The sequence below is a fragment of the Callorhinus ursinus genome, unplaced genomic scaffold (genome assembly GCF_003265705.2).
Source record: "Callorhinus ursinus isolate GAN/ISIS: 27379988/994484 unplaced genomic scaffold, GSC_fseal_2.0 scaffold1, whole genome shotgun sequence".
Taxonomy (NCBI): domain Eukaryota; kingdom Metazoa; phylum Chordata; class Mammalia; order Carnivora; family Otariidae; genus Callorhinus; species Callorhinus ursinus.
This window is the reverse complement of record NW_027397063.1, coordinates 113857434-113870639: the sequence shown is the minus strand read 5'-3', so window position 1 is coordinate 113870639 and position 13206 is coordinate 113857434. Positions and strand designations below refer to the sequence as shown.

The window sequence follows — 13206 nt, the reverse complement described above, 5'->3', positions numbered from 1 at the left end:
CATACTGTTGTTGTCAAGGTTGCTGATGACTTCCCTATTTCTGTATCAGGCCCTAGTCATCATCTTATGCTATACTTTATTAATATTTGGCATATTTGATTACTTTCTCCTTGAAACAGTTTCTCATTTGGCTTCTTGGAATTCTGTTTGATCCAAGTACGCCATCGTTCAGTCTTCTGGCCTTGCTTTGTCCATGGTAAAGTGAACTCCCTTAGTGAACTCGTCCCATTCGCAAGCTGATAATTCCCTGATTTGTATATCTAGCCCACAACTGTCTCCTGAACTCCAGATTCATATATCCAACTGCCAACTTGACATTCTCACTTGGATGGCTAATAAAATTCTCAAACCTAATATGTTCAAAACTAATTTTTGATCTTCTCATTCAAACCTGCATCACTCACAGTCTTCCTCATCTTATTAACTGACAACTCAAATCTTTCTAGATACTCAGGCAAAAACCCTAAGTGTTATCCTTGGCTCCTCTCTTCTTTCACACCCCATATCTATTGTGACAGCATATCCAACTTGACAGTCATTTCAACTTCAACATTTATCTGGAATCAGTGAATTGTATTACTTTCAAAACTCTTGTCCTAGTCCAGTCTACCATCATCTCTGAAATGACAGCATTTCTGACACTGAAACAGCCTCCCACCTAGTCTCCCTGCTTTTGTCCTCTAGCCCCTCCACGTATTTGTTCTAAGATTGTAACCAGAGTGATCCTTTTAAAACAAGTCAGTTCGGGGGGTGCCTGGGTGGCTCAGTTGGTTAAGCAGCTGCCTTCGGCTCAGGTCATGATCCTGGGGTCCTGGGATCGAGCCCTGCGTTGGGTTCCCTGCTCAACCGGGGGCCTACTTCTCCCTCTCCCTCTCCCTGCTTGTGTGTGCTCTTTCTCTCACTCTCTCTCTCTCTCTCTCTGTCAAATAGATAAATTTAAAAACATTAAAAAACAAAACAAAAACTAGTCAGTTCATGTCTCTTTTCCCAAAACTGTAATGGCTTCCCAACTCAAGCTATAAAAAGCAAAATCTTTAGAATGACCAACAGGGCTCTATACCAGCCCTGTCCAATGGAAAAATAATGCAAGCTATACATGTAATTTTAAATTTTCTACCAGCCATGCTGTAAACGTAAAAAGAAAACATAAATTAATCTTAATACATCTAACTTAAACCAATATATTGTATGTTATTTCAACAGTAATCAATATAAGGAATTATTAAATGAATTATTTTACTTTTTTATAGTAAGTCTTCAAAGTCTGACGTGTATTTTATACAATTTGGATGCCAAATTTTGATTGGAAATACTTGATTGGCATTTAGGTTTCATAAAATTTACAGTTGAACAAGTAGATTTGCATACCCAAGTAATTCTAAACATTCTTCAGGGTTTTCTAATAACTGAATCCAGTATTGGTTTTTAAATTTAAAATATTAATTAAAGTTAAAAAAAAATTAAAATTCAGTTCTTAGCTACAGTTCAAATGCTCAATAGCCATATGAGGCCAGTGGCTATCATATTAGACAATGTAGCTCTTTACCATCTGGCCCCTCTTCTCTGACCTTATCTTCTGTGGCTTTCTCCTTCACTCATTCTGTACCAACTATAATAATGGCCCCCTGTTCTTTGATCACAGCAGACACTTCCCATTTCAGAGCCTTTGCATTTGGTGTTCTCTTTGCCTAAAAAGCTTTGCCCCCAGGTGGCTACATGACTTCATCCTTCATCTTCTTCAGGTCTTTGCTCAAATGTCACCTTCTTAGAGAAGCTTTTCCTGACCAGTTTGTTTAATAACTATACCATTTGCCTTCTGTCTCAAATTCTTACATTTCCAGGTTGCCTTTTGAAAGAAGGGAGACGAGGGCTGAGAGGGGAGAGGTGACCTGATCTACAAAGGGAAGCAGTGAAATATGAGAATTGTTCCATACAGAAAAATCAATGAATATGTTAGGCAGAAGCATAGAGTAAAATTGAATAAGTGACTGTATCCCCTCAGCTCACTGCTACTTAGGCAGCTCAAAGGATTGTTTTGTTTTTTTTGTATGTGTGTATACATGACTTGACCCCCTTAGAGATTGTAAGCTCCTTAAATGCAAAATTCTGCCATAATAGCCTTTTGGATCTTCTTTGGCACCTAGCATAGAACTTTGACCAAAAGACAATCTGTATTCCAATTATGGGCCATCTATTGATTAGCCTTCTGTGTTTTATATTCTTGGTGGCATCTACCTTCCCTTCTTTGTCAGTGCTAGCAACTGGTATATACTTGCTGATGGTATATGTGTGTTGGCTTCACATGTGCTATGGCTGTGATTGGGACACTGATTTCTTCCTTGTCCAGTCTCGTGCACTCTTATTTGTTTTCCAAAACCAACTCCTCTAAGGAGTCTTCATCGCTGATTCTCCTAGTTTATTAACTCCCTCCTCAGTGCTGCCTGTATGTATGTATACTTCTGTTTTGTATTCTAGTAGGGAACATAAACATGTAAACATAATTACAATAGAAAATGAATTCTTGAGGACAGGGACCATGCCTTATTCATTTAAAAATCTTTAATGCTTTCCTCAGTGCCTTGCATATAGTAGGTACTCAGTGCTTGTAAAATTGAATGAACCAAGTACAGAGCAGTAAAGAGAGTTGCTGTTAATGGGCAAAACTTATGTTGTTTAAGATGCAGGTCTTAAGCCCAAGTGTCTTTTTCTAAACCACATTGAGAGGCAAGAGATACAGAGCTGTGAGAGAGTATGTGAAGAGGAATAGTAAAATCCAAGATCAATCCCTAGATAGAAGGGAGGCTAAGGTTCTGAGGGACTCAGAAGAATTTAGTATGTTGGAAAGCCAGGGAAGCACGTGTATTCAAAGGGAGTGATGAAACTCATCTGTTTGTATTACAGGAATACTGTTTTCAGTTTTACTCTGGATTTTGCTCTTGATATATTATTTCTTGATGTATTTGTACAGTTATTTGCGTCCCTACTTAAACTTTGACAATCTGGCATCAGGGTAAAGATCCATCCCTCATTTGTTAACTAAGAGATTGGGATAAATACTTTTTTAATTATGAAACTTTTTTTTTTTTTAGATTGTATTTATTAGAGAGAGAGAGAACATACAAGCAGGTGGAGGGGCAGAGGGAGAGGGAGAAGCAGACTCCCTGCTAAGCAGGGAGCCCAACACTGGCCTCGATCCCAGGACCCTGGGATCATGACCTGAGTCGAAGGCAGACGTTCAATGGGCTGAGCCACCCAGGCGCCCTAGGGATTGGGACAAATACTTATTAAGAATCCTTCTAACTCTGTGGTTCTGTTATTTTGAGTAAACCAGATCCTATTATCAGGTACTTTAATGGAATCCTGTTGGGCACAAGTATTTCTATCAGTTTTGCTTGTTTGCTGCCCCTGTTTGTTCTTTATAAATGGAGTGCACACTAAAAGTAGGTATTTGGGTTGCCTATGAGGATATTTTGGTAGTAAGCTCATAATAGGAAAAAATATTTTGATTTTGAATTAATTATATTATCAGAAAATTGGAATTTATGCACTTTTTCTCCAGAGATACTTTTGGTGACTCAGGAGTTTAAGCTGGCACTGTGTCTTGTCAGTTAACTGTTTCTGATCAGGGGTTCTGGGTAAACTGGAACAGTATTTCTTCCTCTCGATGCTAATTCATGACGAATGGATGGCAGTACATGAGCATATTTCAGCAGGCCTCAGAAAGAAACAGAAGGGATGAAAATTCTTTTTCTCTGGTTCTTAAACATATGTTCTTTGTTTTAAAAAATGAGGCGCCTGGCTGGTTCAGGTGGTAGAGCATGTGACTTGACTTCAGGGTTGTGAGTTTGAGCCCCACCTTGGGTGTAGAGATTACTTACTAAAAGAAAATCTTAAAAAAAAAAAAAAGAAATGAAAATTAAATATAAAAAATATTACTCCTCCAAATAAGTATTATAAGAAATAACATAATAGAGGAAACTCCACAATACAAATAAAAGGAGGTGTCTGCCTTTCTTCTTTATGTTCTAACGCTCCCCTTCTATGTAGCCTCAGCCACTTCAGACTAGACCACTCTGTTGGGCTTAATAAATCTCTCTCTTTTTAAAAAAGATTTATTTATTTGGTGGGGGAGAGGCAGAGGAGGAGTCTCAAGCAGACTCCCCACTGAACACAGAGCATGGCTCACTCTATCCCAGGACCCTAAGATCATGACCTGAGCCGAAATCAAGAGTCAGATGCTTAACTAACCCAGGCACCCCTAAATCTCTCTAATTCTTAATTGCTTTTCCCTCACAGAAAGCATGACAACTCATTTACTTTAGTTTTTATGTTTACACATGTCTGCTTCCTATCAGTGTAGCTTCTCTGTGTCAGTCTGAAAGTCTTCCTCTTGCATATGGACTACCCCTCTTGGACTTTTTATGAAGTGCTACCCCTTTTTTCCTTTCTGAGAGCCAGATTTTCTCTCCCTTTAGTGGGTACTAAACAGAAGCAACATTCCTATCTGTTGTTCATATGAAGGTGACATCCAACAGTTGATTAAGAAACTTACCTTGCTTCTTAACACTTATGCCCAGTTCTTCTGTTGGCAAAGCTTGCAGGGCTCACCACAAAGATCCCACTGTCTAGTTACGGTTTTAGGGAAAACAAGGTGTTCTCTTTCTTCCCCATCTTATTTATCTTGTCACATACTTTTCTCAGAATGATTTAATATATTAAGTATTTTATAGACATTCTAATGCATCTGCCTTAAATTAGATGAAATAGCTATTTGATGTTGTGGGTGATGCTGTGAATTTGTGATTTGCATGGCTTCAGATGTCATAATTTTTCCCCCCACTTTCTAGGAAGTAACAGCTAGCAGTCGCCACTATGTTGACAGGCTATTTGACCCTGATCCCCAGAAAGTTCTACAAGGTGTCATGTAAGTAGTATGTATTTAAGAGTCTATCAAAAAGTCTTTTTTTGTTTTGTTTTGTTTTTTTAGTCTTGTTTGTTTTTGTGTTTGAATTTGCCAAATATTATAATTCTGAAAATGCAGGGTTAAAACTTTTTTCTTCTGTTTTAGAAGGATCCCCGACATTCATGACTTTACTATTGTACTGTAAAGAGTTGTCTGATAGTTGTTCACTGACATGGTTAACTTACTTTTTTGTAGAATACTTGTTTTATCATTTTAAAACATGTTTTTAGAGAATGCTTTTGTGACTTTTATATCCAACAAAAGCAAAGGAATAAAACTGATGATCTTTTATAATTGTAAAGAGTGGGAGAATACATCAGTAGGGTTTTTTGTTTTATTTTGTTTTTGGTTAACTCACTGGCTATAAGGCTTGAATCTCCTACTGATGTTTTAAATCTCAGAGTTCAGAAAGCAGTCATTGGAAATCTAAATTCTTGATAATCTGAATGCCCATTTTTTTTCCTCCAAAATTCCCTAGTGTTTAATGTGAGGAAACATTTTTAAGCAACAGACCCGAGGTGTTAATATTTTTAAAAACTTAAGTCAGATAAGTGTGATAAGATTGCAAGTGATTGAAAGATGAATTCTCTATCCTAAGAGCAGATTATTATGCTCTCGACACATGACTTCTAGGGGAGAAGGTCTAGCCTAAGACTCCTATTAGCGTTGGCAAACATGGAGCGCCCACAGGCTTGAACTGTGTCCAGGGGAAGGAGGAAACAAAAAAGGGTCAGGATGTTTGGTATAGCAGTGAGGGCACACATGAGTCCCTGTATTATTCTCTTACCCTGTTAGTGTCATCAGCCAAATAGTACTTTTCAGTTTAACTTTTGCTCAGTCATGGCAAGGCGAGGATGCTTTCTTTATAGAAGTATCTACAGATTGTAATTCTTATTCAAACCACTCCCCCCTATCTTCCCCCCAAAAAAGCGCATTGTATAAGGCATGTCTTGGGGATGTGGATTTGTAGGGTAGAGGCAAGATAAAAGTGAGTAAGGATGCTTGACTATTCAAATTGAGCTGGAAAAGAAGGGGAGGAGCTGGATGTAGACCCACCTGGCATACTTGACACCTTACTTCACATTTTCTCAGTTTACAGAATCAGGAGATTACAGTTCTTATTTTCTCATTATGTTGACCTTGCCTTTGTCCCCTTCACTAGGAGACTTTGTAATGATTTAATCAGCCCCATTTGTAGACTAGTTTGATTATTACCAGAAAAAGTGTTATTAAATCCATCTATTAAATAAATTAACACTCCTCCTTAGGCAGACACTCCCCACACACAGCCAGACAGTTTTGTATATTAGTAATCCTCGATATCATTTAGGATTGTTCAATAAATAGTTCAGTTGAAAATGTCAGACCCATTAAGTGTTCCATGAGTGACAGAGATGATGTATCATTATTTTTATTATGATTGCTAGAGTGGTTATTTAGGAGAAAAGCTAATTTTGTCAAGATTTCTGTGTGAAAGACTTTTATCTTGTATCAGAAATGAGTAGCTAATTCAGGTGTTACTTGTCACTTTGTGAAATTTCTCATTTCCCAAAGAACACTGTAGCTTCTTGAAAATTGATAAATAAGGCATAAAAAACAGTGGAAAGAGTATATTGTAACAAACAGGCTAAGGTGAAGTTTGATGGCCTTAGCACCTCTTAAAAAAGTTATCAAGTCTAGGACACTAAACTGTTAGCTAAGACAGATGAGCAAAATTTTTGTGGAGGGATGGTGGAGTACAAAGATTATGGGCTTTGGAGTTGGACAAGAGGTTGAATTCTTGGTTCCACTTATATGGATATGTGTAGTGTGATTTGATAAAGTGTCCCTTTCCCCAGAGAAAAATTTATTCTTTCTTACTTACTATTTTCCTAAACTTTGTCACTGTCTGAAAATTAATTGTACGTAGTCAAGAGAATAAAAAGTGAACTGTATTTTTAACATTTTATTCTTAAGTAACCTTGTCTAGTACTGAAATAATACAGTATTGATAGAGGAAAGGGGGAACCAAAATGAGGTTTAGGAAAAGAGAGTTGACCAATTTTTTTCTCTTTTATACACATTACATAGCTACCATTGAGTCATACAGAGACCATTACTAGACCAAAATAGGTAGGTAGAAGGGAAGTAGCCACACAGTGTAAACAACCAAAGGTACCCTCCTAACTTTAAGGAAAGAGAAGGTAGAAGCTGAAGTAATCAGCTTTGAGTCCAAAATATCCAATTGGAAAGACATTTTAAAAATTGGCAACTAGCTTTAGCTATGAGACAACCAGAGTTTTATCATTTTTCTAGCTATAAGCTTGATTTTTCTTAATAAGGATTGTGAACATATAAAACATACCAGCAGGAAAAACAAAATTGAAATTAAAGGCAAGTAAGGACTTCTCATCATGGTCTATAATCTGCTCAGCCATGTTAGAGCCACAGTCCTACCCATACATATAGGGAACTTCTTTGTAGCTAACCCATGTCACAAAGGACCATTTTACATAGTTAGTGAATGTGCCGTTATTGAAAATTACTGTTCAGCAACAGAAATGCTTAATTTTCATTGTTGAAGAATGAGGAATTCTCTAGAAATAACTTTTATTAGTTGTACAATATTTGGTATAAATTTAAATGATTATATTGTATCAAAGGTTTGAATACAGAATCAGATTCTAAAAGAGCAAAGTTTCAAATACATAACTGAATCGAAGATCATTAGGTAGGATATAAGATAGATACGAACAGAGAAAACAGGGAGGTCCGTTGTGTAGGTCATGAATTATAGCCTTTGGAACCGAAACAGAGTAGCTATATCAAAGAAACTACACTGCATTGCAAATTCTGAGCTTCCTCTAGGAGACAGATCTGTATATTACCTTAAACAGTTACAGGATATTTTTTTGGTGAAGTTGCTAATGTATTAGCTCAACGATGTTAAATCTCCTAGTTGAAGAAGAAAACTATTCAACTGTTTTTGTAGATAAAGTCAAAGCTGCTTAATACTGTGATTTTTTTAAAAAATATCTAATAAATTAGAGCACGTGATCTGGTTTTTACATTAGTGACTCTCTGGAAAAGATCACCAGATATCACTACGTGGCCCTGTGTTGAAGAGCAAAAGATGATAAAAGTCAATGTGGCTGTCTTTGTAGTTTCCAAGTTGAATAGAACTAGGAAACTAGACTGGATCTCTTGGTAATCTCAGGCAGGCAGTTAAGGGTACTGTAGAATTGTTGGGTGATTTTCACCAAGTATCCACTTCTAAAAAATATTTTCTGAAGTATTTTAATGTACTGATGATATAAGTTTATTTTGGTAATGATTACTTGATTTTTCTGGTTCCAGGAAATTATGTACCTCTGGTTTTAGTAGAACATAGACAGGTTCCATTTTTCTTGCATGAACTACAGATAAGAGCTTTCATAAAATGAAGGCTTTGGATTTTGAGAAATTTTAAAGGATAATTTTCGGAATAATTCAAAAGAAATAATCCTGTCAGTTACTTTAAAAATGTTACAGATAAACATAAATAAAGATGACCATATACCAAATGAAATGGAGTGACTCTGAGTCTTACTTGTTTAAACCTGTGTATTCTGAGACAATTCAGTCTGTTTAAAAGGGTGGCAAGTTTTTCCAAAAATTATTAGATCAGATTGACATAGTTTTACACACAGATAGATAAGCTGTTTGTATGTGGTATTAACTTTGAATATCAAGAATAGCTGTATATTTGTATGCATATGTGTGTGTATATATCTGTCTTGTCATATTTGTAGAACATTTAACTGTATGCTGCCATATTATAATGTAACATTTTTGATGTTCTTTGGAATGATTATATGTATTAAAATATTTATTATTTGTTAAAACTGCATTTATTTTAATGTAGTTCCTATATTGTATTCTTCATTTTTGGAGAATGTAAGGTGATTTGTAATCACACATTGATAAAACAAAGAATTAAACATATTTCTGATTTCTGAGCTAGTATTTATACAAACTGGAACTGTATCTAACACCATGTACATTCCAAAAATCTACACAACAGGGTAACTTGTTTATAAGAAAGGATTAAATTACCATCGATTCTCAGTTCTTTTCAACTTATACATATAGTAGGTGCACAATACATGCCTCAGTTGAGTTGAAATGTGAAGTTCACTGTAAATTTCTCAAGTGCCTCTTGGATCAAAGACTTATCTTAGAAATAGCTTTGGTTTGGATAATAGATCACCATTATCTAATTCTTTTACAGTTGGCAGTTCACTTGTGGCAATGGTAACTTAATTAGAATATGAGCATATCTCACTCCCTAACCATGCCGGATAGCAGAAAGCTTATTATACTTGGATGTTTGGATGTTACATTCTCCAAAAAGACATCATAATTAATTATAATTACAGGGACAGAGCAGCGAGTATGTTTGTAATTTTCCAAGTCCAGATAGTTTTGTAAGTTGTTTATCATGTTGCCTTATTCTAGCTACCCACAAATGTATATTTCTCCTTATTTTACGGATGTCTTAGGACCACTGAGTTTTCAGAAGTAGGTCAAACTTTATACTCAGATTGTAGTTTTCAGTATCCAGTGTATTTTTTGGCTACTTCGCATCAATACTCAGATTGTAGTTTTCAGTATCCAGTGTATTTTTTGGCTACTTCGCATCAGTTAGACCAAGGATTGAATGTACAGTATTCCAAATAGGAGCTTCTTCAGGTAAGTGAAAAGTAATACTGGTTCAAAATGATCTTTAGCTTGTGGCTTCAGCCTTCTATGATCTTAAAGATCATTTTCTGGTTCTAGATACTAGGTTTTCATTTAAAATTTATGCTGTTTTGACTGACTGACTGAAACTATTTCTCCAGCAGGTCTAGATCTCAGTTCTTTAAAATTTTTTTCCTATTGTTTTAATTGTAAAGTGCAGTGTTTACTTTCTGTCTTGGTTTTAATTTTTTTTTTTTTTAAAGAGAGGGAGAGAGGTGGGTGGAGGGTGCAGAGAGAGAGGGAGAGAGAGAATCTTAAGCAGACTTCATACCCAGTGTGGAGCCCCACACAGGGCTCAATCTCAGAACTCTGAGATCAGGACCTGAGCTGCAATCAAGAGTCAAATGCTTAACCAACTGAGCCACCCCGGTGCCTCAACTTTCTTGGTTTTGGTCACCATCCTGATATTCTAATTTAGATATAAGTTCTGGTAGGCACTGTACATGTTGGTTTAATAGTTGAGCCTTTTTCTCTACCTACTGAAAATTAATCTCTTTCAGAGTAAAGGAAGTAGAAAGGTTAGCCTCCATGTGAAAGTAGATGCCTCTTGAGTCCATTTATTAGTGGACAAATAAAAGTTTTTAGCTAGATTTTAACTGAGAATGTTCTGTGGCAAATTCATTTTTGTAACATAATAATATTGGCTTCTTCTCCCATCCTCAAAGAGTGGGATATCCCCAAGGCTTACTTTTTAGTTTTTCCACCTGGGTGTTTTTATCTTACCTGAAAGATTATTCATGTGTCCAAAATCAAGATAGATCCTTGTCTTGTTAAGGGATTTATTTTCTAAGCTTCCTAGTTCTCTGCATCTAGGAACTCAGACTTGAAGTAGTCACTCAAGACATGTCACATATCACATTTCCTGTACCCATCAAATCATCTTGTTAACTGCTTTCCCTCAGAATGTCTTCTGTCTTAGTGATTCCTGTGGCTGCCATCCTAGTCAGTCTCACTGGATGGATTGCATAATTCCTTCAACAAACATTAGTTGAGTGTCTACAGCGTGCTAATAAGCATTGTGATGGGGTAAGAGTATGTAAGAATGAATAATGTAGTCACTGCTCTGGAGGATCCAAAAGTCTAATGAAGGAATCAGATAGCTAAATAGATAGTCCATTATAGTTTGGTTAGTGAATGCTATGTTAGTCATAAGCCCAGGGCAATCTTGGGACCACAGAGGAAAGGCATCAGCCATTTAGTTACCTCTCTTGACTCTAGTATTCTCTGCATTCCCGTCCATCCCATATTCATTTTGTCTTCCTTAGTCACTGCTTTCTTCATATCCTTTTTCTGATGGAAACATAACTGCTCCTTTATCCATCCCCCTTTAGTTTGTCTCTTCTTCCTGTCCCTTTTTTTATGCTCTGCTTAATGTTCCCACCTTAAAGGGACACTTCTTTTCAATCCAGGCTCCTGGTCTTGCCTCAGAAATATGATGTATTCATTTCCAGTATTGTCTTCTATGAATGGCTTTTCCATTTGCCTTTCCCATTCACTGTCCAAATCCCGGCCGTTTTTTAAGGTTCATTTAGTTCTACCATTGCTTCAAAACCTGTTAAGCTTGTCTGATCATCTACTTACCTCAGCCATATAAGCACTCGATTTATAATATAGCACTGTCTTACATTGCTAGTGTTATTTTTATCTCCTCAAGGAGATTGTAAACTCTTCAAGCATCCCATTATGTGATGCTTTTGTATCCATAGAGCCTAACACAGTGCTGAGCTCAAAACTTAATTGTTGAATTTCAGGAGTATATAAGTAAGGCATTTTTTCCCTCTAACATTAAAAGTTGGTAGATACAAGATATATTCCTTTGATCTACTGGGAAAAGGATGTCTTTAATTGAAAGGTAGAAATCCTTTTTCATTTTGTATAAAAATGTAAAATTGAAACATGGGAGGAAAAAGGAAATATGTTAGCTCACTTCTTTTCAGTCAGTTTGTTCTGAATGCCTGATATGCTGGAGGTAATGGAAAAAACACTTGGCATAAAAGACATGGGTTGAAACTGGCTCTGTCATTTAATGTGGAGCTCTGAGAAAAGCCCAAACCTGAGTCTTAGCTTCCTCATCGGTAAAATGGGGTTAATATTACTCAAGGTTATGATGAAGATTACATAAAGTAATGGATATGGAATGCTTTGTTAAACTTCAAAGCAGTATATAAGTTTTGTATAATTTTATTGTGCCCTCATCTTTGATGATAGTTATGAGGCTATATTTTACAGAAGTATGGATGGATTTCTATATGGTGCATGTTGTGATCCATCAGTAGTAAGTTGCCTGATATTTTCAGGTCAGACTGGCTTTCTTGCCTGTCAAGAGGAAACAGACTTCTATCCTAACAAAGTAATGAGGGTGCTATGATAGAGGGCAGCTAGCTGGGACACCTAACCCAGACCTGGAAGTTGTCAGGGCAAGCTTCCTGGAGGAAGTGAAATTATTGTCTTAAGGTCAGACCTGAAAGATGAGTAAAGGTAGCCAGGGAAAAGTATGAGGGAGAGGGGATAAGGAAATGAGAGAGAGAGGGAGAGAATAGCTCCACTCTGGCTGGCTCTGAAATTGAATCCTATACCATATTTAGATCTGCTAAAGATGGGTGTATGTGATGATTATTATCTCTTTGGCTGTAACTGTTTCATAGAAAAGATCTAGTATCCCTTTATAGTAACAACTGAATAGAATTTATTTGCTGGGGGTGTTAACGTCTTTTCTTTCTTATGTAGCATTGATATATTTTATTTATTAGAACCACAGCAAGAATTAATTTCTTTAGACATTGGTCCATTTTATTAATTCTCTTCAGTCACATTTACTATATAACTACCAATTGCCTCCTTCATGTCTTCTTTGTAAACTATTAAGAGAACTGGAAAATTGGTTTTGGAGGGGTTTTTGTTTATTTTTGTCTATAAAAACATTTACTTTTCCATGGCTTCAGATATTTGGAACGTGTTTATAAGGTAATGTGGGGACACCTCATTTTTGCTTAGTTTAGGAAGAATGGAGAGAAATCTGGGGAAATGTTCCTGTTGAGAGTTCCAGAATAGAGAGAGCATCCAGAATGGCACCTGGCACAAAATAGACTCTCAATAGATAGCTGCTGGACAAATGGATGTACTACATTAGTATAGACAGAACACATTAAGAGAAGGAAAGAAGATGAAAATAAATAGTGAACTGCTAAGTTAGGGTCTATAAGCTGATGATTGGGAAGTAAATTTGTATAAGGAGGCAGAAGCCTAGATGTATAGTTTCACCTACTATGCTTTGCTAAATGAGGCTTTGATATCACATAATTTTATAGTTGTCTATCAGAACTTGGTCAAAACCCTAGTAAGCTACATTCAGCTAAGTCCCCATAAACGAAAAAATACTCCTACTTATCCCCTGTGAACCATATGGAAGATCTGAGTGATCGTTTACAGAGAGAACTAGATCAGGCCCTGAAAAAAATAGACCTACCCTCAGCTCCACTGAGCTA

The 13206-nt window shown here is 36.5% G+C and overlaps 1 protein-coding gene across 5 annotated transcripts in view; it reads left to right on the top strand.

Annotated features, from left to right (window-relative positions):
• ARMC8 (armadillo repeat containing 8) overlaps positions 1–13206 on the top strand; it is a 129252-nt gene that overhangs the window by 24054 nt on the left and 91992 nt on the right. For all 5 annotated transcript variants that reach the window (XR_012380435.1, XR_003210140.2, XR_003210138.2 and 2 more), the window contains exon 2: positions 4848–4924. Coding sequence is in view for 1 of the 5 variants with exons in the window: in XM_025881719.2 (XP_025737504.1) it covers positions 4848–4924 (77 nt within the window). In the remaining 4 variants the exon portion in view is untranslated. The remainder of the gene's footprint in view (positions 1–4847; positions 4925–13206) is intronic.